Below are 26596 nucleotides of genomic sequence, written 5' to 3' on the forward strand. Positions count from 1 at the left end.
TTTGGAATAACCTGACCTAATATGCTCAGATCCACAAGTCTTGGTGACACCTCCTGATTGGGGTGGGGGGGGGGGAGTACTATTGTGGTACTAATGTACAAGGTACTACAAGGGTCACCAGCATCAATGTATCAGACATCCCTGGCTCTTCAGGTAAAGCCTCCACCTGGGGTGTCGCTGCTATCTCTATACTCCTGTATCTAGGCTACACAGCTCTCAAAAGATGGGAGTACATCGCTCTGAGGTAACCGCATATAGGGCAAAACACTTCAGTGATTGTTACATGTCTTTGAGAGAGCTATGCTTTGGCACGCCAGTGAAACGTTTCTTTAAAGCAACAACATCTTTAGATTGTAAAATTACTTTGAACGTTATGATGAAATTATTGTAACGTTGTATATCCACACATTCTACGAAAAGGGCTAGAAGGATGGGGTCGTGGGGATAGGAAGTGACAAAGTATTAAAATAGTGAATATTTATTTTCTAATGCACTCTACATTGACATAAACATATTTTTCTCACTTACCGGGCCAGGACTCTGGAATTAATCAGATTGCCGCCTGATATACCAAACGAACCCCCATTCATTCTCGAAGTCTGGAAATATTCCTGTAAACGAATGAATGAATAAAACCATTTCTAAAGAAGATAATTCCCACAGCTTAAGGTGCACGAGGCGGGTGGGGAGTGACGGGTGGGAGGGGAGCTGCTTCTGCAGACCTTCTTTTTCAGGGAGCCCCCTCTCCCAGCGAGTACCCTGGGGACAACGCGTACAAGAGCCAGTCCCTTCACCCCTTCATTCACATGTGATTAATGCCCTGGAAAGGAGGCCCCTAATCAGAGATGATGTTGTCAAACAATAACTAAATGGGCGAATAAACGACTCCATCAGGCACTTTCCTCAGAAGAAGGGATCTGTCAGCGCGAAGTCATTAAAATATGATAATGAAAAATTGCCCAATTAAAGGGCCTAACACTGACGACCTTCACTGAATTAGGGCTCAGGGGAGGGGGCGCGGGGGCTCAGATAGAGATGTCCTCAGCAGACAGTCGGTGCGCAGCCCTCCACCACTACCAGCACCAATATCCGAAGAAGAGGGTTGTGTGTCATGAGCATCGCAGGCAATCGAAGAGCTTCAGAATATAACACAAAGCCAACAAAAATAAAACATTGGGCATCACCCATCGGCTAGGGGGGCCAGATTCTGAGAGGCAAAAACCGGCACAGGCCAGACATAAAATTAGGGCTAAAGCCTTTAGTCTTTCTTCTATTTCTGGCCTGACTCGAATTTTTGCATAGCCTTGTAAATAATTTCACATATACACAGACATACACACAATAGGCATGTAAATGGTGTAAATGTATGTGTGTGTTTCTATATGTGTATGTGTGTGTATATACACACACACACTTTGAGCTCTCCTGCCCTCTTACCCAATCTGTCTCCCGTCTGCCAGGAGCAGGCAGTGTCCCCCTCATGTGCTGCCTGACAGAAATGGATACATTACTGAAAACATTTCAGTCTTTAGAGGCGCCTGCGAATGGGAGTGTATAACTTTCAATGCTGCTTTGCAGAATAACCTGATCTTTGTCCCAAAAACCGTGACATTTACCTAAAATTAATAAAAGTGTTGGGACAGTCCTTTGAAACCATGACTGTCTGGGGAAATCCGAGACGTTTGGTCACCCTACCATCGGCCAATCAAATCTCCACCGACTATGCATTGCACATTCTAAAGTACAGTCGTGCCATTCACAAAAACAGGTGTAAATGACAACTGGTGTAAGGTATAAACCTATTCACTGAATGTTCTTACTGTGGTAGGTGTATCTTTTCCCAAAGGGAGTGAATGGTATTTACGAAAACCACTTGCTATCCTAACTATACACACGAAATGTAACTTGTATTATTCTAACGTTAAATCTCCATTGATCTTTCCATTCTGAAATGGTTGTTCCTCAGCATTCCCCCCTCATACTCATTTTAGAGGCATTGCAGTGGGTTTTCCCACGCAACACCCATGGAATTTGCCGCTGCCCCAGATTTATAAGGTCATGTAAACCCATGGAAGTGCCAAATCCGTATGTCTCCCAACGTGAGGCATAACGAGGAGAAGGTACCCCTTCTTGTAGAAAAACAATTCTGCATGCGACGGAGGCACCCTTGCGCCATGATGCTAGGGTGCCTACGTTGGTGCTAGGCTGTCGAAACGGTGCTAGTGCACGGAGATAGGACAGTCCACTTTGGCACAGGGCAATGCAGCAAGGTGCCTTGCTGTGCCGCCTTAGGCCAGAATCCCATAAATGACCCTTAAAGTGCTACATATAAAAGGTATTGTCTTCAGGTAATAGGTGAAGGGGTGCAGGTAGAAGGTGAAGTGCCAAAGGCCAAAGTGCAAGTGCTGCAGCAGGTCCCCAATTAAGGGCTGAAGGTTCCAGGTAGAGTTTCCAGGCAGCACATGATGAAAGTAAGGACCATTACAACGGCTGCAAGTAGCTAGCGAAGACTGCAAGTCATGGGGGCGGATGTAGGTAACAATAATCTGCAAGAAAAAAAGGCTGTGGCTTTTGGCAATAGGTGAATGGCTGCAAGTTACAAGTGAAGGACTGTAAGTAACATGGGAGCAGCTGTAGGTTACAGGTAAGAACTGTAGGTAACAAGAAGGACTGCAGGTAATAAGTGAAGGCCTACAGGTAGCAGCTGAATGCTATAAAATGTGAACGGCTGCAGGTCACAGGTAAAGGGCTGTAAGTAACAGGCAAAAGGTTGTAGTTAATAAGTAGAGGGCAATTTACACTTATTGAATTCACATTGGTGTTTCTGATGCCACTGCGCACCCCTGCATCATTATAAAGCACGCTTCTGCCAATCCATCTCTGGTGCGGTATGTTATGTATAAAAACGAACCAGACCCTAAATAAATAAATAAGTACTTGGATCAAACTCGAGACCTTCAGCCCAGCAACTATTGCATTAACCCAGGTAGACGTGTGTTGTCTGTTTTAATTTCTTATAAAGCATCACTTCATCATCAGAGGGCTTCACAGCACTTGAGACAATAGTCACTTTTTTGGCAGATTGGCATGTATAATTCCAAAGTACCCTTAAATAAAAATTGCTTCAAACCTACAGAAGGTGGTCTTTCTATTGGTAATGTTTGCAATGATCTATATGTATACAGTAATAGTGCATAACACAAAAAATAGAGATAAAGCACCGGGTCCAGAGATGCAGCCAGAAAAGTGACCAGGCATGGGTTCTTATTTCAGGTGTGGTTTCAAAACCGAAGAGCAAAATGGAGGAAAACTGAAAGGGGTTCCTCAGACCAAGAAGGGCCAAAAGAACCCATCTCAGAGGGGACACAGCCTGGAAGGAACCTCAGCTCGCCATCGCCAGGGGACCAGAACAGAAACAAGAAGGAGACTCTGGAAATCCAGCAAAGGTGAGGGGACAGGACAGTCAGTCACTGCGTAATACTGCCCACATACTTGAGGTGCACAGTTAACTGGACTAGTGCTTGGTGCATGAATGACAGGTGTTGTTACTCAAGTATGCTAGCCATGAATGGCTCCGCTGGATCTCTCAGGATTGATGTCCATGGTCTTCATGATACTAACTGAGTGAGTTCTGAAGAAGGCAGGTAACACACCAAGCTGTCATTCTTAGAACCCACTGTGTACCTGGACCATGGCTGTCAGGATCTTCTGGTTGTTAGACCTGAAATCTGGGTTAACGGTGTCCCTTATCATCCCTTGCTCACAGCTAGCCACGGCCAGTCCTTCGGGGCTGAGGGGCACCCCCCCACATTTTGCCATGCAAGAACAGTGTCTGTCAGGCTGACCTTTGTTCAGCCTGACAGACACTGTTCATTTTCAGGCCAGGTAGCCAGGAGCCAGACATGCGCTTAATGTTCAGGCTCCTGGCTGCCTGAGTTGAACTTTGCTGGGCTGAGGAAGTCCCAGCTCCTGTGGGCATGAGCTCCTCAGCTCAGCAAAGGTCCCTGAGGCCCAGCACTCAGTGACAAGGGGTAGTGTCACTGATCGCCTTGCACCTGGGCGCTTCAGTTTTAAGCCCTGGAGCACTCAGGGTCCAGTGTCAATCAGTAACACTTCATCATAGAGTGGGGGGGGGGGGGGGGGTGAGAATCAGCAGTCTCACTGACCCCATCCCACTCTGTGATGGCGTTGGGACTGCTGCCTTCCCTCATTGGCTTAGGTCAGCCAATGAGGGAACCCAGCAATATGTAAACCTCTTGTAAACATAGTGTGTGCATAAAAGCATAGCATAAGCTGCCCAGATAGCCCTGTGATGAGGGTTCAGAGCCCAGAATGCGATGCTGGTGGGGTTTCAGGTGAAAACCGAAAGTGCTGAGCTCAACGAGAACCGTAGTATGTATGACAACAAACCACCCCAACGAGTGCAACCAGCAGACATGCCTACAAACAGCATCAGATCAGTATCTGAGCAAGCTCAGGTGAACAACGAAGAGCTTCTAGCCACACAAAGTCTCATATTTGTTATGAAAACACACAAAAAAGGAGAAGGGCGGCTGCTTGCAATAAGTCTAACCACTGGCAATCGCTCGGGGTAGCATTCCAACCCATCGTTCTTTTGCCCACTGAGTCACCTCAGATTGGACCCAGCAATATGCAAACCAGTCTTGTCAGGCAGGGGGGCTACCCTCTCCCCATCCAATCAATGCCAAGCCAGAAAAATAAATAGGCACTCAGTCTGTCTCCAAAAGAAGGGCGCGGGCAAGAGGCTGGCATCACTAAATCCCAGGGTTTGTGCAGGTGGGTACCTTTAGATGTGTTGTCACATAAAGTCTGGGACAAAGCTGTAAGCTGATTTATGAACAATACAGAGAACTTTGTAAGTGCACCTAGACTTATCTGGAACCCATAACGGGAGCGTATGCGGGGCACAGACATTCCCTCCTTGTGTTGGTTTGTTGTCATACATACTACGGTTCTCGTTGAGCTCAGCACTTCCGGTTTTCACCTGAATCGCCACCGGCATGGAATTCTGGGCTCTGCACCCTCATCGCATCTGCGCAGCTTATGCTATGCTTTCATGCACACACTATGCTTACAAGAGGAATGTTGAATTACTAGGGTCAACCTCCGGACGAGGTCCCTGCCCTCTCTCTGTGCATTGGAAGTCACATGGTCATTTCTGCCCTGCAGGCTGTGGCAAGGCGCCCTGGGACTCCAGGGCACCGAGGAAAGATTCTGAAATACATCAGTATGGGGGTCGGGAGAAGCACAGCTGACTGTGGTTGGATCACGTCCCGCACAACCACAGGAAGCTGGCGGGTCCCTTCCATTGTGGGGCAGATGCGGTTCACACAGCTGGTACCGGAGAGTGGTGTGTGCGCTTTTGTTGAGACAGCAGGCGCTCTCTGAGATCTGTCTGAAGCCGGCTGGAATAAAGACGGGTACTGGAGCTCTGTCCTGCAGTGAAATAAATCGGCAAACCTACCCCTGGGCTAGGAAACAAAATACACATCCGGGGCCTACAACGGAGAAGGTGCACACACTGCCAGGCTGCAGAGGCCCACAGAACTCTTTCCAAAATGGTGTTCAGTGTTGTGCTCCAGCAAGGGAGCCAGAAAGGCACAGCTGGTATTAAAGTGGGCTGGATGCACGCTCTGGGTGCGTGGTGGAGGGCACACTCTGGGTGCATGGTGGAGTGTACACTCTGGATGCATGGCAGAGTGAACACTCTGGATGCATGGCAGAGAGCACACTCTGGATGCATGGTGGAATGCACCCTCTGGACGTGTGGTGGAGGGCACACTCTGGCCGCGTGGCAGAGTGCACACTCTGGACGCGTGGAGGAGTGCACACTTTGGATGCATGGCAGAGTGCACACTCTGGCTGCATGGCGGAATGCACACTCTGGATGCATGGCAGAATGCACACTCTGGATGCATGGCTGAGTGCACCATGCACACGCTGGATGCATGGCAGAGTGCACACTGGATGCATGGCGGAATGCACACTCTGGGTTCCTGGTGGATTGCATACTCTGGATGCATGGCAGAGTGCAGCATGCACACTCTGGATGCATGGCAAGGTGCACACTCTGGGTGCTTTGGCGGAGTGCACACTGTGGATGCATGGCGTAGTGCACACTCTGGATACATGGCGGAGTGCACCATGCACACTCTGGATGCATGGCAAAGTGCACACTCTGGATGATGGCAGAGTGCACACTCTGGATGTGTGGCAGAGTGCACACTCCGGATGCATGGCAGAGTGCACACTCTGGATGCATGGCAGAGTGCACACGCTAAATTACACTGAGGGAAAGCCCCATTGCCTCTCAACCATCCACAATAGTCTGTGCTAATTCCACCTTTATCCAGTGTGCACTCTGCCATGCACCCAGACTGTATACTCTGCCGTGCACCGAGTGTGTACTCTGCCGTGGACCCAGAGTGTGCACTCCACCGTGCACCCAGAGTGTGCACTCCGCCGTGCACCCAGAATGTGCACTCTGCCATGCATCCAGAGTGTGCACTCCGCCATGCATCCAGAGTGTGCACTATGCCATGCATTCAGATGTGCACTCAGCCGTGCATCCAGATGTGCACTCAGCCGTGCAGCCAGATGTGCATTCCGTCACGCACTCAGTGTGCACTGGGCCATGCACCCAGAGTGTGCACTACGCCATGCACCAAGTGTGCACTATGCACCCAGAGTGCACTACACCATGCACTGAGAATGTGCACTCCACCATGCATCCAGAGTGTGTACTACACCATGCATCCAGAGTGTACACTCCGCTATGCTTCCAGAGTGTGCACTCTGCCATGCATCCAGAGAGTGCACTCTGCCATGCATCCAGAGTGTGCACTCTGCCATGCATCTAGAGTGTGCACTCTGCCATGCATCCAGAGTGTACACTCTGCCATGCACCCAGAGAGTGCCCTCCACCACGCGTCTAGAGTGTGCCCTCCACCACGCGTCTAGAGTGTGCCCTCCACCACGCGTCTAGAGTGTGCCCTCCACCATGCGTCTAGAGTGTGCCCTCCACCACGTGTCTAGAGTGTGCCCTCCACCATGCGTCCAGAGTGTGCCCTCCACCACGCGTCTAGAGTGTGCCCTCCACCACGCGTCTAGAGTGTGCCCTCCACCACGCGTCTAGAGTGTGCCCTCCACCACGCGTCCAAAGTGTGCCCTCCACCATGCATCCAGAGTGTGCCCTCCACCATGCATCCAGAGTGTGCACTTTGCCATGCATCCAGAGTGTGCACTCTGCCATGCATCCAGAGTGTGCATGGTGCACTCCGCCATGCATCCAGAGTGTGCACTCTGCCATGAATCCAGAGTGTGCACTCTGCCATGAATCCAGAGTGTGCACTCTGCCATGAATCCAGAGTGTGCACTCTGCCATGAATCCAGAGTGTGCACTCCGCCATGCATCCAGAGTGTGCATGGGGCACTCCATCATGCATCCAGAGTATGTACTCCGCCAGGCACCCAGAGTGTGCATTCCGCCGTACATCCAGAAAGTGCATTTTGCCATGCATCCAGAGTGTGCTTGGTGCACTCTGCCATGCATCCAGAGTATGCACTCTGCCAGGCACCCAGAGTGTGCATTCCGCCATGCATCCAGAGTGTGCATTCCGCCATGCATCCAGAGTGTGCACTCTGCCACGCATCCAGAGTGTGCACTCTGCCACGCATCCAGAGTGTGCACTCTGCATCGCACCCAGAGTGTGCACTACGCCACATGTCCAGAGTGTGCCCTCCACCACACGTCCATAGTGTGCCCTCCGCCACTCGCCCAGAGTGTGCCCTCCACCACTCGCCCAGAGTGTGCCCTCCACCACGTGTCTAGAGTGTGCCCTCCACCACACGTCCAGAGCGTGCCCTCCGCCATGCATCCAGAGTGTGAACTTTGTCACACGTCCAGAGGGTGCACTCTGCCACGCGTCCAGAGTGTGCACTCTGCCACGCGTCCAGAGTGTGCAATCTGCCATGCATCCAGAGTGTGCACTCTGCCATGCATCCAGAGTGTGCATGGTGCACTCCGCCATGCATCCAGAGTGTGCACTCTTCCATGAATCCAGAGTGTGCACTCTTCCATGAATCCAGAGTGTGCACTCTTCCATGAATCCAGAGTGTGCACTCTTCCATGAATCCAGAGTGTGCACTCTTCCATGAATCCAGAGTGTGCACTCCGCCATGCATCCAGAGTGTGCATGGTGCACTCCGCCATGCATTCCGAGTGTGCACTTCGTGATGCATCCAGAGTGTGCACTCCGCCATGCATCCAGAGTGTGCACTCTGCCATGCATCCAGAGTGTGCATGGTGCACTCCGCTATGCATCCAGAGTATGCACTCCACCAGGCACCCAGACTGTGGATTCCACCATGCATCTGGAGTGTGCACTTTGCCATGCATCCAGAGTGTGCACTGAGAGAGGGAGTGCAGAAACTCAGAGGGTCACTGTGCGTAGCAGCCTTGCCACTGTGAATTGCGGGCTCCGAAAGCACAATTGAATTATAGTTCTTACCCAGATCTCCCAAAGATCATCCCATATGTTGCTCATTTGACTAAGGGGACATATCATACGTGTCAGAAGCCAATAGAGAAGGAGGTGGGTGGATTTCCAGCATTATCCCTAGACCCACTGAGTAAACTATGAAGGGGTCCATGTTCTCTGTATCTGTCCAGACAGCATTCGGAGTGAAAAGAATGGCCAATGTACTCCCAAAGCAAAATTCCACTTGATTGTGCCAGCCACTTTGTTTGTGTTACTTTTTGTGTGGTGGTGATGATGATAATGATGATGTGTGTTCCTAATTCTGTTGACTCCTGTTCTGCTCTCTGAAGTCAGAATCCTTCTCCATGAACTTTCCTGTTTCTATCCTAGTTTGAGCCGAGCCGTGGGACCCTCTGCCCCATTCTTCTCATCCTGCTTACCTGGAAGTCTCCTCAATACAGCGACCTACGCGCAGGCCTTATCTCACGTAGCATCTCTCAAAGGTAAGAACATCTGAATGTTGGGCTACAGAGAACTGAGAGAGAAGCCCTAGGAATACGCATGAGGGGGAAAATTGAGCAGGTGGAAGAGAATTAGGAGGTATGCTGTGAAAGGAAGCAAATAAAAAGTGAAACGGAGTATAGATTGTATTTTGAGAGAAAGCACTTCAGAGTATATCGAGAGACACAGGAAAGAAACCGGAAGTGAGCGTTAGTGTGATATTGAGTATTATTAGCTTATATATATGATGAATCTTCATGAACCTTTGAAAAAAAGAGTTCATCCACCACAACTCTTTCCTGGAACGTTTCTTTTTTTTAGGGGGAAGAGAAAAAGGGGCTCCCAGAATACATTTCCTCCATGCCATTTTCCATAGGAAATTTAGACACAGCTACCGCCATAACAGCAGAACGGAATTACGCCAAATTTGGCAGAAAGCTAAATCTTGTTCCAGAAAATATACTTCTTGTGATTTTGTGTAATATTCGAGAAATGAAGGTTAAAAATTTATGTATGTATATATTATGTTGTGGAGGCTCTGTGGATCCATTAAATCAATAGATAAGATCTGATTGGCTGCCATCACATCAACAAAGATGTGGCAGTGGCCATTTTAGGACTCAGGACTTGGCCCCTGTCCTAGAAGAACAATAAAAAAACATATAGGTGGCAGTATAGGGATACCCAGCACCCCTAGACTTGCTGGTGGTCCTAGAGAGACTCCCTGGGGGCAAAAAAAAGGTCTTTTGTTTTTCTGTTTTTTACTGGTACTGTGGCGCTGCGGTGGATCCACAGATCCGTGGTGTAGATTAAACACAAAATGGTGGGCCGTTTACAAAAAGCCCCTCCCCCTCCCCCGGGTGGGCCAGGGCACAGTGCTCTTTTTTATTGTTATTTGGGAAGGGGGCATGCAACCCCCCTTTCGGCACCTCTGAAGGCCCCGGGGGCCCTCTCCCCAGGGCAAATACAATTAATAATGGGGTGGGTGGTGCACCACCTCCCTGAGCCACTAGAGGCCCCGGGGACCTCATCCCCCAGGGCCATTGGCTTCTTTTGGGAAGGGGCTGTTGGGGCCCACCTTTCTGGCTTTGGGTCAGTACCTGGTACCCCATCACCCAGGATCAAATACCACTGCAGTGTACTGGGGACCTCGTCCCCTGTTGTTCCCTGCCCGGAGAGTGCGGGCAGTGAATATTCTCTGCCCCTTCTCTCTCAGGCAGAAAACACAACGTTGTTCCCACCCGGACAGGAGCAGAGAAAAATCCTGCTTCTGCCCGGGCGGGAGCAAAGTTAAAGAGACAAATCCAGCCAGTGCCACACTCAGTGGTGGCTGGAGAGCCAATGGGGATGGTGGAGGCTATGGGGCTGCCCCAGTGATTCCTAACAATAAAAATAAATGACAAAATGTGTGGGTGCCCCTGATAGGCAGCCAAAAAATAAAAAAGGATAAAAAGACAAATAACTGAGTGACAGGAGATGCTCATTTATTATTCACTGCTCTGGCAAGGAGCACCCCATAATGCCCTGCAAGGGTTTCCAGTAATTTATTTGATTTTGGTGGTGCCCATTGATGGAGCAGGGATACCACCAATCATTTTGAAAAGTTCTGGAGGGCTGCAGGGTGTGCAGTAGCCCCCCAGCAACATTAGAAGAAAAACACAGTAAGTCTACTGGGTCACTGAATTTATGACCCCAGGAGAGCTTACAATAAGCTTGTTAAAGCACTCCAAGCTGTAGCTGTATGCTTATCAGCTGAAGAGCAGCAACGTCTTGTAGTTGATTTTATGGTTGCATTTTGTGGCCTGGAAAAAAAAGTAAATGACATGTTAATGTTTTAAAAAAAAATGTTTATAGCGATCACTTTTATTAAACATTGCCATTTGTGAATTTATACAAATTGTTTTTGATGGTTATTGGTGACTGTTTGATAAAGGCAAGAAGTTGTCTTTGTATATGTAGATGTGCTGACTCCTTCATAAAGCCAATAGCCCAGCTTTTTATATTTTAATGTTCTGACCCTTTGACAAAGTCTGTACGTCTGCCTTACCTAAAATGACACCCTTTACAATGTTAAATCACAAAAAGTTGTGCCTGCATGTGAGGGTGCAGTGCCAGACCCTACGCCCAACCTCATGCCGCACACGGCCAAAGGCTGTGTGCTGCGAGGGTTTGGGTACCTAACCCCTCACCGTGCATTGTGATGGATATCTTACCTTTAGTTTAATAAAAATATGGAAATTCAATGAAAAAACCGAAGGTTAAAGTGATGGTATAGTTAGGAATTGTAATAATATCTCACTTTATATAAAAAAAAGTTAGAATTTCACACCCGCTGAAATTTACCGGTTATCTCAAGTAACTGTAACACATCCTCTAAAGTAACTATAACTTGTGCCCTCACCATGCACTGTTAATTATCTCACATATTACATCACTCATGACGTGTTCTATGACATTGATAATATCACTGCAACATCTGAAATTACATCATTGATGACAACACTGTGCATGGCTGGTGCGCAACCTATAGTTACTACTAGATAAATATAAATGGTGAATTTCAGTGGTTTTGTTCATTTAAAGCAGTATGTTTTAACTGATATTTTCACCTAACTACAATGTCCCTTTTATCTTTGGTTTTCTCAGTGAATAAATATAAATATATCGTCCTGCAGAGTTCTTAGATATGTAGCATGACGCTGGTCTCTACACAGGACTTGGCTTTCTTCAAGAGGAGTCTGTCTGTTGTGCTGTGTGTTTTAGTAATATTGGGTGTGCTAGTGGTGAGGGTGAGGAGTGTGTGTCCTATAATGCTTGCTGTATTGCGAAAACTCCATATGTTTACTGAAGGATTAGTGGGCCCCTACTGAATGGCATTATTATCAGTGTTTACTACCAATGACCGGAGTGTGTTTTTGTGAGAACCCGGGAGAGGAGAAATGCAGTCCTGGACTTTTCCTTTTGGCTTGCCCTTTGATAGCCCTCTCAATGCCCTGGCAACTCCTGGCCTCAGAAGTCATGAAGGTAGCATAAAGGACCGAAAGGAAAGGGGGCTCCAAGGGAAAGCCATCTTTACTCCCTGAGGCATTCAGTCTTTTCTTCTCCCTTAGGTCCACGAACAAATAAGAGGCTGTTAAGTTGCTAAAGATGATATTAGAGTTCAACACTATGATGGTATTAGCGATCAAAGAGTGTGCAATGTCACTTCCACTACCAGTGCATTTTTGGAGAATCAACATTCCAGGACTTTGCGACAGGCTGTTGTCCAGTTAATACCATGGGCAGGTGTCTTGGGTGCAGATATGGGTGAACTGCATGAGCAGGGAACGTGAACTGTGTGGTTACATAGTTAGCCATAAACAGCAAAAATCTGCATTTTTTCAGATTTTAATTTTCATAGTAATTTTGCTTAAACTGGATTCTTTCAGAGAATATATATTTCAAATGGCTGTAGGTTCTCTAGCAGTGTTTTGCTGGAATTATGCAAGACCATTAATTCATTATTTTCTCAATTCATAAAAATTATAATATCCCTCTGTATAGCTCTTTTTTTATTTCAAAGTGTTTTATTAAAATTTTTATAAACAAGTACCTTCGCATTTCCGTTACGGGTACCCGCCAAACGTGGTTGGTTTTGCAGTAGTTACAGGTATTTGGTAAACGTGTTTAGCTAAGCCCCTTTACATTGACTTGCTAGGGAGATAAGGACAGAATGAAAGAAAGATAGAGGATAGAAAAGAAAGGGTGGAGATAGGATTCAAGAAGTGTTCTATAGCAATGAGCCTATTCTGGGTTTGTAGTCTTGTGTGAAAACTCGACCCCCCCAGGTGACCTCACGGGGGTTCATAGGAGTCCAGATATGTGTCGAGCGACTTCCACATCCCCCTAGTGGCTGGTCTCCAGGGTGAGTTTTGCAGGGCCGTGCTGTCTGCGCCTCTGAGGTACGTCACCCAGTTAACCGAGCCTTTGTATGATGTGTTAGCGGTATCCTTCCAGTTGGACAGGACCATTTTCACTGCCGCGGTCAGCAGAAGGTCTAGCAGATCCCTGTCATGTTGTGAGGCAAGTCCTGTGGTAAAAAATGCGGTGGTGAGGGTAGAGAATTCTGGATTTAGAGTACATCCCAGCGCCTTTTTTATGAACTCAAAGATTTTCCCCCAGAATGTTTTGAGTTTCGGGCAGTAGAAGATAAGATGTGCTAGATCCCCTTTTCGTTGCCGCAGTTCCAGCATAGGTCTTTGTATAGCCCTAATGGTAATCCTTCTGTTTGTAAAGTGTACTACAATATGCACCTGTTGTCAGTAGTACTGCTCAGTAATTAGGGGTGGGCAGAACTCATGGAGTTTCACTTTGTGGAATTCTGCATAGTTACATAAAAACTGTTCTGCCAACGGGCTTAGCTCACACTGCTCGCAGTGCAATTTAGCGCTGGTATTGCGAGCAACACAGAAAAATCAGAAGTGCAAACGGCTCCATGCGCTGCTCAAGAGCGTTTGGCCATTCGAGTTGATTTTGCGGCTAATAGAGTAGAAAATCTACTTGAGCGGCAGCAAATGTTCTCGAGCGGCGGCCCTCTGACTGTGACTGCCCACGACCGCTCGCGTTAGACAATCGTGCTAGGGGTTGACAAATCTCACTTATGCTCGCCAGCATGCCTTTTCTGTAGCCTAGTGGGAGAAGAATTCCACCATGCGGCGATTGGCGGATTTTGTCTAAAACTCTGCGTTAAAGAGTAGCGGAAAGTGACTAAAATTCCCCCAATCCTCTGGTGAAATTAAACGCTCTGTCAACCCCTACTTTCAATACATATTTTCCTGTTTCAAAACATTAAGCACATAAACAGCCAGTTGTGGTGATATTCACCCAACACTTGGCCTCATGATTTGCTATTATTTCACCGGACCCCCTTACTGGCAGCATAAGCCAATAATACACACATGTTTTTAGCCTCTTTATAGATGGGCACATAAATATGATAGTGGTACAACATATGTTGCCAAGATGGCTCAGTGAGTTAAACATTCCACATTGACATGTGGTGTGATCTTAACTGACAGTGTTGAATATTGGCAAAGCTAGCCCGGCCTTTGACTTTCTGAGATCAGTCATTTCAAGACCAGATTTGTTCAGTGGTACCACCCATCTCTTATAGGGCTTACCATTGGCTTATCTTTTTAAATCTTTGACCGAAGTTCACAAAGTATTGAACTGCTTCTGGAATGCAAATCTGTTTACACGTATTAAGTGTCAAGGATTTCATTATATAAAACAATGAAGCACATTTTTTAAAAACTGTTTGCATCAAATTTCTATAAGCCTGACATGCACATACAACCTACTTAGACCATGTGTATAATAAAAAAGTGAAAAATGCATAAGCCTTTCTGAATATGCAATGTAAAAGGCTGGGGGGTTTTCTGTATTGGTGGTTTGCTCAGAAGTATTGAACTTGTAATCAGTCGGAGTTTAAAAATATGACACACAGAATTTCCACAAAGCGATTCCCTTGCTTGGTTAATGTCAGACCAAAATAAAATGGGCATGACATGCAAAAATTGTTACGAAGTCCACTTCATTAACTATATGTAGAACTGATCCCAAACCAATATACATTCACTCTAATGCATGTTCTTTGGGCAATTATATGTAGTCATTTTAACCAATGCACTTTCACTATGTATTATGTAGTAGAGTGATCAACAGAATATCATTTTGTTAGCCCAGTGTTTGGAAATATGTATTTTATGTATGCTTCATTTAGTTTTCATATATCCACAAATTTTAACAATTGGCTCACAGCATTAAGAGAAAAAATAAACCCTCACTATGAAATACTTTCCAATGTTTATACATTTTATTTGCGTTTTTTTGGAAAGACAAAAGCCTTCTTAAAGAGTTTATCTTATTGAGGCCTCCTGATCAGTGAGCTGTGGGAGCTTGCCTACTCTTCGGTTGGCACTGAGTGCTGTAAGATGCCCTGCCATTTTGTGTGGATGGAGAGGAGGGATTTGAGACCACCAGATTTTGTTTCTGCCCTTCCGGTGGCACCCCTACATTCAGACAGCGGCAACTAGCACAACATATTGTTTGTTATTAAATTTACAATGAAGCTCAGGGAGATGTTAGGGTTTAGTGGCAATGCTGCCAACTTTGAAACCCGATAACCAGAGTTCGAATCCCAGCCTCAGCACTTGCTTGAAAATCTTGTAATTCTAGGACATCTATTAATGTTCATGTTCCTAAAAAGGTAAATATGTGTACTGTTATTGTATAATTCAAAAAGGTAATACCCCACTTATGGACACATCCACATTACATCTCACAACACCCCTGCCCCCCATTATGTACAGTTCTCTGTTGCGCCGCAGGCTGTTTGTGCTATATAAATACCAATGCACATACAAGTAAAGTGAACAGGCCAAGAAAGCAGGGATGTGTGTCCATGTAAAACAGCAAACATGAAGACGTTTGTTTATAAAAAATAAATTAAAAAAAAATTGGGCTCTCTCCAGTGCACTACCTTGTATTTCACCCTATACCTCTCTCAAGATATCCTCTACCTTCACTCTATGACTCATCCCAAACCTCATTCTACTACTATGGTCTCCAAAATAACTTTTTCTAGACTCTTCGCGCTTCTATCCACCTTTGACTCATCCTAAAACTCATTGTACTACTATGATCTCCCTAATCCACTTCTAGAAAGTCTTCACTTCCATCTCTCCTTATGCTAATCTTAAACCTCAGTTTACTTCTATAATCTCCCAATAAATTCTTTCTAGACTCTGCCCTCTTCTATCCCCCATTATCCTTTTCACTCCAGCTAACAGGCTCACATGTACACTGCTCAAATTAACTCAATTTTCACTATCCAAATACCTAATTAATCCTTTTTGGGTTCCAGAGTAGTGGGCTACTCACCCAAAAGAGCTTTGAAACCTCATCAGGGGTAGTAAATGCTATATGAATACTTCATCAGGGGTAGTAAATGCTATATGAATACAATTACAATACGATACAATGTGTGAATTGTCTCCAGGCAGGCCTGTGACTTTCTTGAGTGGGCTGGCACTGCCTGGACCAGCTCTGGTGCTGCCTCTGAGACAGGCAGGACAGGTTAGGCTTAAGATGCTAGGAGTTTAATGACAGGAGGAGGCGGATTCAGGTAGGGTTGTGCAGCACTGTCTTCCTGCAAAACTCCCCATTAACTTTCTCCCTTGCTTATCAATGTCTACATATAAGCCAATGCATACGTTCTATGAGTTAGCACCAACCCATGCATTCAACCTGAATGCAACTACAAGTGTGCGATGAATGCATGTTCATCTGCAGTAGTTTTGTGAATCTGTGTACCCAGTGTTAAACCTTGGCACCTATGGTTACTTGTATCTTCTGCTAGTTAAAACTAATAGAACAGAATTGATCCATAAATTACGATTTGATGCAAAATAATGGAAAGTGAGACTGACTGTAGCAGTACTCAGTACTGTCCTGTTACACCTCTACAAGCTGCAGTGCTAAGCTTCATGTCTGAGCTGCTATTACTGTCTCATTAAAAGTACAAGAGCCCCATATCTGGTGTACTGGTACTGACCACCAATACAGCAGAGCTGCTGAAAAATGCCAGTGCTAGGGGCATAGTATGCTGGCAGGCGGGCCGATGAGTTCACTACTTGTCTCTGAGATACGCTGTGATATGGAGACCTTGGATTCAGATCTTGGCAAGGCCAACGAAGCCGTCCAGTCTTCTGTCGTCAGTAAATTGAGTACTATTAAAGTGGGTACTAGTAACATATGCTGTTTAGAGCGCTTAGAAAATGTAGAGCCCCTTTGGGAAGTTCTTTTAGTTTTATGTTTGAAACATAAAAACTATGCTGAGAAATGAGGCTACTTTTACTATCTAACTATAATAGTCCTGCTGAGAAGTGCCTTCTAAATGTAATTAAAAGCCCAGCAACCCCTCAGAGAAGTATTATTACTGCTCTGCAGACAAGTACAAGTGCTGGTCACAAACGATTTTTTTAACAGAGGTTGGGAGCTAAGATATGCAGAAGGTATCTGGGAGCTCTTTGTTGTACAGACCTTGTTTCTGCCTCTGGTTAGTTCTTTATATGTGTGATCTTTTACTGCTAATGTGTATCTGGGACCACTGCCTTTCTAGCAGCAAAGAATGATAAGTCTTGAGGCCTGTGGGCTGATGCTGGCACCTACGGGCTCATACTAGGATGCGGGTAGGTGTTTCGACAGTGAATATCTTTTGAATGCTTGTTTGTGGTAGATGTCCTAGAACCTACCTCTGGATTTTCTGCCTTTAGATCAGACTTTAAAGGTGTCAGAGTGACAACTTCGCGAATGGTATCTCAGGCACTCATAGGGCTTGCTTTAGTTGTATCTTCAACCTGCCTGTATTATACAATCACTGGATTTTAGTACTGGACAACATATTTTATGGTGCAGTTTGAGAAAAGTTGAGCTCACTCAAGTGTACTCTTGCCATTTTAAGGGCCCGAGGGCTGAGCATATATTCCACGCACATTAAACAAGCAAAACTCAGCATAGCAGCTGAGTTCATATCACCCATATTCCTTTATGGCCAAAGAGGTTCTTTCAAGATGGCCCCTGAAAGCCCTTGTGCTGGAAGACTTGGTATCAAAGTGTGTTATTCCCCTTCCATTGAAAGTGAGCAATGCAGAACTGGGGACTAGAATAGACATTGCCTAAATTTGCGATTCCACTTGGTGGCACTTCCCTCCAGACTCTTAAGTTGGTGGCATAACCTCTGGTAGTAGGCAGTGCCCCACAGAACACAAAGTAAATCCCGCTCACTCCAACTAATTATGAAAATCTGTAAAATTGCGTACAGAAAACACAATCTGAATTAACCACACAGTAACTATAAACAAACAGTTATTAACGTATTTGTGTACTAATATAACTTGGTATGACGTGGGGGGGGGGGGGGCTAGATTTATGCCCAAGCCGCATAAGAGAAAAAGAGTTCTCTGCAAAGGTCCAGGCTACTCAGAATGGTCACCGCCATTGGATATGAACAGCCGTAAGCCCAGAGCACACTGTTGAGATCTGAATTACAGTAGCACAAGCACCTTGATTTGCAGACTTGACGTTAAGGTGTCTGTACCCTCTGTGCCTTTTTAAAGAAATAGCCTTAAGCTACCTCTGCTCCATAGGTACTTTCTCCCAGGGACTGACCACACAGAAGGGATAATCTATCCTTTCCATTTATCTTTAAGTAGTTGTGGGGCTAAAGGAGGTCTATGGCAGACATCCGCTGGCTCCTTTGTATACTGGACCATATGATGCATAGGTACAAGGTGCGGCCTGGGCAGGTAAGAGTGGTGGGCCAGGTTGGGGTGGGGGGGATTCGACAGACAACCATGTGGGAAAATTAAATTAATTAATTAATTTTTCCTCGTGGCCGTCTGTCGAAACCACCCCCACCTGGCCCCACCGGACCACCGCTCTTACCTGCACGGGCCGCTGCTGATAGGCACCTGTGGCTGGTCAGTGGTTTTCTTCAGACCACCCAAAGGATTGGCTCCCTTGCTTGCCTTCATAATATGAATGTGAAGGGGGATTCATTCTTACTCGAATGAGACTGCTTCGCAAGGAGCTCCAGCTAGATCCAGAGACCATGAAAGCACAGACAATTGCTGTGAAACTATGTGGGGCGATGCTGTTGGGTGGGGTGGGGGTTGGTGGGGCGGGGGTCGGGCAGGGAGGTGAGGGGGCTGGTAAAATCTTAAAATTTAAAAATGTACCTGTCTGCCGGCCGGGTCTCGCGTTTACTCGTCTCCTGCTTCTGTTCTCCTGTCTCCGGCAGGAACAGGAAGCAGGCAGCGTCCTTGCCCTCACCTAAGCCAATTACAACACTGCAATGGCAGCGTTGTGATTGGTCGGGACAGCACCCAGCCTGGCACCTATGGGGAGGCCATTTTCTCCATGTAGACTGCAATGCAGCCCCCATGGAGAAAGGGCAAAGTGTGCATGACTGGTTTGGGCGGCCCCAGAGGGCCGACCAAACCAGTCATGCGCACTCAGGAGTGGGCACACTACTACTCCCCTGCCCAGCCATGCTCGTAGAGCAGCCCCAAAAGCCCGTAACCAAACACTTCTGCTTTCTTGCAGTGCAAGAAGCAGAAACATAAAATGGTAGTTTTACCATTTTATGTTTCTGCTTCTTACAATGTGAGAAAGCAGTGGGGTGAAGCTCCTCCGCCCTAATGGAGGAGCCGCCGCTGGGCGATGTCTTCTCTTAAACACATACACTGACACCATGCGGGCATGCAAAACAGGCTGCTGACTGTAATATTGCACAACAGTAAGCTTTTGCATTTGGGTATAGCACAGCCAGTCACTTCATTTCCCTACACCTTACAGTTCACGTGTAAGGAAACATATGCGTTCGGTTGTGCCGCCTTTGAGTCAAAAGGAATCTGTTCTAGTGATACTTAACCCATGGTCAGATAACAGTTGGGTGTCCTTAAAAGTGGTGTGGAGGAGGGAGAGGCGACGGTAGACAAGGTGGAACCATTCCAGAAATTTGTTGATCAGGAAGTTGAAGGTTGTTGTGGCTTTGCTTAAAATCCTGGGTCTTGAGCAGTTTTCTGAAGCAGAGTGTAATGGATTCAGTACACACTCAAATGTGCAACACACCTCAGTCCCTACACAGTTATGCTCTGGCTCGCGAGCAAAGAATTAACCTTTCCATATTGGCTCATCTTTCGTTTTGGAAGGGTTTACCAATTGTCCGAGGACATATCCTACATTTTTTTTGTCTCACCAGTTGGTCACTTGTGCGTCCTTTTGAGTCCACTGATAAATAACCTCAAGCTTCTGTCACTGAGTTCAATGCAGAGTAGAAAGAGGAAATCACTGCTTACAATATACTCTAGAAGTGACGCGGTGTTCCACCAGTGCCTAGAGTCGAACTCAAAACTCAAGGGTTAGACAAATGGTCTAGTTGAGAGTGGACTTGAATCTCAGTTAGTTTGGTTTGAAGATTAGTCTAGGAGGCCTAATTGGAGACAGGATTATAATGGAGTCTTGAGAGATAGGTCCTGTTGTTAGCGATGGCCAACCGCACTCTTTGAGCTCCCTGGTGATGTACACGCTGTCATTGCACCGGTAATGCTCATGGCGTAAGCACCTGTTTGAGGTCGACGCTGCCATCGCACCAGTGACTCTTGTGGCTTGTGTACCCGTTTGATGTACCTGTTTTGCCACCAATGGGATATACTTGTTTATCTTGGGATGTGGAAACCTTGAGTGCCCAGTGAAGGGAATGCAATGAGCACCCGATGTTGAACAAGAAATGGGCACCACAGACTAGCGAGGAAGACTCAGATTTCGAGTATGTATCTTAACAATTAAAATATACTTCTGTCAGGGGGAAGGCAGGAAGTGGGTCCATTTGTGCTGCCAGGCCCTGGAGTGGATCAATGAAGGCGCAGAGGAGATCTCAGCCTGTATTTATTACATTAAGTATTTAGAGTGAGGCCGGCTCTCTGAACGGTGATGTCATCAGCAAGGAGCCTTTCCAGCCACTCAGCATAAAAGGCTTGGGGTGGGGGGGGGGGAGTAAATGTTTGTTTAGTGCACAGGGGGCCACATGCACTTAATGCCCAGAAGTGCTGAACTCAGGCTGTTGTAAATAAGCATTGGAGCTTTTCATTACCCACTGTTGGGGAATGTCGAGAGGGGTCTGTTGATATGGTTGGGGGATGGTGGACAGTGGCTCTGGGATTTGTTAACAAGGTCTCTGATTGCCAGTTTCCGGGTAGCATATTTTGAGAGGGGAGACCGAGGGAAGCCCAGGAGGATATTAGTGGGCATGGGCTGGAGGGAATTCTGTGGGGTAAACCAAAAGAGGAGGCAGAAACAAGCATACACTGCGGAAAATGGAGTGGAGGGGTTTCCTGTGAGGCCAAGGCTCACACCAGTGGAACAACTGTGGCTACACTGAAGGACAAAGATTTCCAGAAACACCCATACTGGCAGGATTTGACATCATTGAACAAATTAGCGAATGCATTATGGGAGTCGTAGTCTTCCATTGTTCATTTGATCTATTTTATTAATGAGCCTGACAATGATTTATAAGAAGGGAACATCGGTCCCTGCTTACATGGAGTTGCCTGGCAGTGAACTAACACCAGCAGTCACATTGTTAGCCAGCGGCAGACCTGAGATCAAACAGAAGTGTATCGGGGAAATTGTACAAAGATATTTTGTATAGTGCGTGACTTCTTGAAGTGGTATCTGGGCTTTGAATATTGCAAATTCTCAAGTTTGCGCCATACTGAATGAAAAGTCAGATGAGCAGCTTGCTGGAGAATGCCCAGTGTATCAGACTGCCATTCACAAACTGTTCTGTAGAAATGAGTCCTCAACCTTCAGCACTTTTTGTGCAATTGGTGTCAGGAATTGGGTGTTTGGTCGATTACTGTAATTCATGTGGTTGGTTGCAGGATGAAGCAGAACCCCTAACTCTCTTCCAGAGGTGTTCAGTCATTAAGGGGCATATTATCAAGGATGGCGTTAAAATTATCGCCAGTTTAGCGGCAGAAAACTGCAGCTAAAGCGGCGAAATGGGCTTAATAATATGCCCTGGAGAATTCCAATAGAAGCCCATGTTCACACCACAACATGGACTTCTATTGGAATTCTCAAGGGCATATTATCAAGCCCATTTACGTCGCTTTAGCGGCAGTTTTCTGCCGCTATACCGGCGATCATTTTTAGCGCCGTCCTTGATAATATGCCCCGAAGTGCCCCACGATAATCACAGAGGGACTCTCAGCTGAGGAAAATGCTGAAAAGTCGATGCTTTCCCTTGACCGGTCTCCATAGCATGCCTAAGAATAGGAAGACTCGCGCCAGGTGGCCTGACTTACGGAATCGGGCTCCCACCTGATTGTGTTAGCTGTGGTTAGTGTGTTTGGGGGCAAGAATCCTTTGCTTGTTCTGATGCTTAGGTCCAGCAAAGGTAAATCCTTCTTGTGATGTGAAGGCCAGTGCATGCTAGAGCTGGGAACTCACCATTCTCCCCAGAAAAAAAACTGTTCCCCATCGCTAATTGGCTCTGAGCAGGCTAGCTCCTGAATATGTTAAGATGTTGCTTGCAGAGAAAGGTGTTTGCAATCATTTCTGCTGCAAAGAGATACATTTCAAAAGCAGGAGATTCTTAGGGCCACAATTGGAGCTACTGGGCCAGGGTTCGGGGTAATAGTGGTCGCTGCACCTGCCCCGTGTAAGTTTAAGTCTCCCTACTGCCTATATGTATGGACTGTGTCTTTTATCTTGCAAATCGAATTTTAATTTTTAAGACCTCTGTTTTTTAAATAGGATGTTCTCCTTAGGAGGGACGTTGTGGAGCTGTTGTCAGAAATGCGTTACTTAGATGTGGCAGTTGGAATTGCTCCGTTTTTACGGTCTGTTAAACAGAGTTTTAATGATGAACTGTAGTGGGTCAGGGGTGTTGGGTAGTTTTGATGGGGCGATTTCAATGATTTTAATCGTCAATTGAGTTTTTGGAATGGTTTATGGACAATTGTCTAAAGAAACTTGTTTTTCTACTACTACTACAATTAGAACTTGGACGGAACTGAAAGCCTCCAATTTCTGCAGGTAACTCTAAATAAGGAGTAGAATCCTCTGGCTGAATTTCCTCCACAATAACAACCCTGTGGTGGAGGAAATTCAACTGGTACATTCTACTCCGTATTTAGGGCTTCTTCCAGGAATTGGAGGATTTTCAGTTCCCTTCAAACTCTGGGGGAGGCCCTTTGATATACCTTCTTCTCTCTTGCTGGATGATATTTCAGAGCAGCTGTCTGATCAAGGCTGTCAATCATATCCAGAATATTATGGCAGTTTAGGTTAATGCGGGCATTGAGGGTTCATGTTTGAGCCGTAATGTCCAACTTTTGAATGAATATGAGGTTTTTTTTTTGCGCTGATCTTTAGAATCAGTTATTCGCATAACACCTCTGCCTGAAATGCTTTAGCATTTCCAGTCTTTTTTACAGAAATGGGGAAACTACCCTGTGATATCTGTTCATTTTAAGCAGTGCCTAAAGGTTTTTTATGACGTTACAACGCATGCTTTTACCCCGCATGCCATTACAACGCAAGACTTGCTGTCGGTGCTGCGCTGGAGTTTGGAATAGTATAATTTACTATTCCAACTCCAGTCTGTGCAACAGTAGGGAAGGTGTTGGAGTTAAATCCAACACCATATACCCCTCTACAGCAAGCCATTTCGTTGTAATGTCATGCAGGGTAAAAGCATGCGCTGTAACGCTTGTTTCCCATGCCTACATATGTGCATTTAGTACATAGAACCATGGCATAAAACGATGCAAGTGGATATACATCACGTAGTTTGAAAGAAGAAGAATGAAAAACATATATTTCCTTATATGAAATCATTCTTAAACTATGTAACATTATATTCTCCTTTTTGTTCCTCGATATCCTGCCAGCACCCATCCACCAATGAGCCGTCAATTGTATTTGATACTTTTGTTTCTAATTGACAGCTTTAGCATTTTGTCCTTTTGAGGACTCATAACCGCAAGGGACCAACAGATACATTGTGTTGTATTTATTTTTTCCTAGTTAACTGAACCCCTTTGAAACGAGTACTGTCCCAGGTCTGGGTTGCAAAACCTTTCCATTTAGTTAGGAGTTAAAGAGTTTCATAAGTCATCAAGGCAAATTTGGAATTAATTAACTACAAAACTGAATTGCTGAAATCGGGTTCTCGTTTAATTTTTAAGAAATACAGCTAGAAATAGATAGGGATTTAAAAAAAGATTTAGAAAGGGATTTTTTTTAACCGCATTAATGATTGACATTAATAGTTTTCTAACTTGGACCTGATTCTGCGTTCCATACCGAATTTCTTCAGACTAGAAAAGTTATTGGTTTTAGACATAACATTCCTAAATAGTTTTAAGATTTTAGGCCTAATGTACAGAGCTTTTTTAGAGGCCCCAAATGGCCCGAACCACAGAACCGGACCATTTTCCACTGACAAAAAGCTTTTTTAAATGTATAAAAGCCACATTGTGAGTCAGTAAACTGTTACTGAATCCCAATTTGGGTTTACGAAACGGTATTTGGAAGGGGCATGTTTGGGGGCGTCCCTTCCAAATGCCAATACACAGTGGTAGGTATTAATGTTTTGTGACCGAATTCCGGTGGCAATATGATAATATTTTACCAACACCTGGAAGGAGGTGGTAACACATAAGCAAATGGGATGAGGTGGCCAAGGGATCACTTCCCCTTTGAGAATGTGAAAAAAACAACTATTTGAGAACAGGCAGTGGTCCCATGGGCCACCGCCTACTTAAAAAAAAAAACTTAAAAGCCAAATTTTCTGTTTTTTCAAAAGCATCCTGAATGCCTTTGAGTAGAATGGACTACATTTAAAAAAGAGTTTGCTTTCTTAAAAAGCAATCCCAGACATGGTGTTCTGCTGACCTCAACAAGCCACCTTTCCTGTGATTGCTGTGATTCTAGTGGGACATAAATTGTGACCTACCTCATTCATATTCAGGAGGTAGGTCAATTTGTGACTCACTAAGAATCACTATGTTAAAAATAAGTCTTTAGTGCATTAAGAATTTCGATTTCCAAATTGCATTTCTGTAAGATTCGCAATTTGGAAATCGCAATTCCAAAATTTTGTACATCTGGCCTTTAGTCTGTTAGGAAATTCTTGAATTTCGGATTAGTATTTATGAAGTTGTCAGATGTTGCTAAAATAATGAATCCTGCCAGTGCAGTTAGGCATTACCTGTGCGGTGAGTGCCAGGGTTTAACAATGTCATTGCGGTGAGATGTAACCCATGTGTCTAGTGTCATGCATTATCAGTTTGATTGCTGTTGCTTTACTTATGCAGATAACATCCTGCATAGCCTTGCAGCTGATATGTTACAACAGGCATATAAGTTCTACCAAGCTTTAGTTAGGCAACTGATGTCTAGAATTGGCTGCGGTGTTTATTTATTTGATTTTTTTAGTTTTATAAAGTGCGACTTAGTTGGTGTCAGGCATTAGCTGTTCATTGCTGCCGTCAGCCATGTGTTTTTTTAAAACTTGGTGTAGTAGTGATTAACAGTGTAGATTAACTAAACTGTTAATCGCTGCCATCAAAGCTGTCAGTAACAAGTATTATCTATGACATAGATGTGAGTCAATATCGTACAGTTTGTGACAAGCATTTTTTCTTTATTGCGAATCGTGAAACATGCTGTTGATGTCAGTCATTAGCAATGCAATGTTTTTAAGAATTACTCACTGTAGCAGGTGTTCAGTGTTAGCAGATCTGTTTTTGTAATACATTCGGCAAGTGGTTTGGGGCCATAGACTTGAGTGCAGTTGATGTTTGGTATTATTCATGCTGTTTTCTCAGATGTTTGTTGTACAGTTCGTATCAAGCATCGATTGTGTAGTGGGTATCAGATAATACTCTAATACTTACCGGTAATCTTCATTACTCCGGGTCCCGTTGTCCTCATCCTATTTATTACTAAGTGGAGATAACCATCTCCTGACAGAAAACAAAGATCAGAAGAATGCTGGGACACTAACCCCGCCCCTCCCACTGGGAGTACGTAAGGGGTACTGACCATGCATTCCGCCTGAACAACCAAGCCCACAACAGGAAGGCCGGCCGGCCGTCCGGGAGGGAGGGCGGGGCGTATGAATGGGATGAGGACAACGGGACCCGGAGTAATGAAGATTACCGGTAAGTAATAGAGCATTACCCCCAGGTCCCTTATGTCCTTGTCACATTCATTACTAAGTGGAGAATACCAAAGCAGAAAAGCCGGCCTTCCCAAACAAAACAGAAGCCAACCCAGGAAACCACACCAAGGCAGCCACCGCAGGAAGCAAAAGGCAGAACTGGCGAAAACCCCAGGCAGAGCACCCAAACACGAGTGAGCCCCACCAAGCTGAGACGCACAAACAAAACAATGGGAGAACAGCCAGAAGACCAGTCCGACAACCTACAGAGGCCAACCAGCCCACAGCAGGAACATCCCACAGCCAACCAGAGATGGGGAGAGCACTGACACACAAGCCAATCATGGCAAGAAAGAAAAAAACAGCGAGGAGGCCACCCAAAGAGGAAGGCCAAGCGCCACCAGGCCGGCAAGCCAGACCCGGGCAACAGGAGCCACACCCAGGCACAGAGAACCCACGCCAGCCAAGCGCAGGCCCCGGAAAGAAAAGAAACACCCAGCGGACAAGGGGGCCAGTGAAACGCGAAGCCCCAAATAAAAGACAATGAAAGGAGCCTCCGGGAAAAAAAAGTCGAGAAGCCCACCAAGGGCAGGACCAAACCAGAAGAGAAGGGAAGCAAACAACCCGGCCCCAGAGAGACCAGAGGACAATCCCCCGGAACCTCACAGAAGAGCACCAGGCCCCATGAGAAAAAAGAAAAAAAGGGGCAGCACCAGCCGATAGCCAAGCAGCACCCAGCCCGGAAGGCGAAACAGAGTCCACAGACAGGGAAAAGGGGAAAGCCAAGGCACCGGGGAAAGATGAACAAACACCC

General features: G+C 45.9%; 1 protein-coding gene across 1 annotated transcript in view; it reads left to right on the forward strand.

Moving 5' to 3' along the window:
* The window catches only part of DRGX (dorsal root ganglia homeobox), a 111402-nt gene that overhangs the window by 68055 nt on the left and 16751 nt on the right, over positions 1 to 26596 (forward strand). Inside the window, exons 5-6 of the mRNA XM_085615160.1 lie at positions 3274 to 3446; positions 8892 to 9004. Of these exons, the coding sequence (XP_085471286.1) occupies positions 3274 to 3446; positions 8892 to 9004 (286 nt within the window). The remainder of the gene's footprint in view (positions 1 to 3273; positions 3447 to 8891; positions 9005 to 26596) is intronic.

This window comes from Triturus cristatus, chromosome 1_2, assembly GCF_964204655.1.
Source record: "Triturus cristatus chromosome 1_2, aTriCri1.1, whole genome shotgun sequence".
NCBI lineage: Eukaryota > Metazoa > Chordata > Amphibia > Caudata > Salamandridae > Triturus > Triturus cristatus.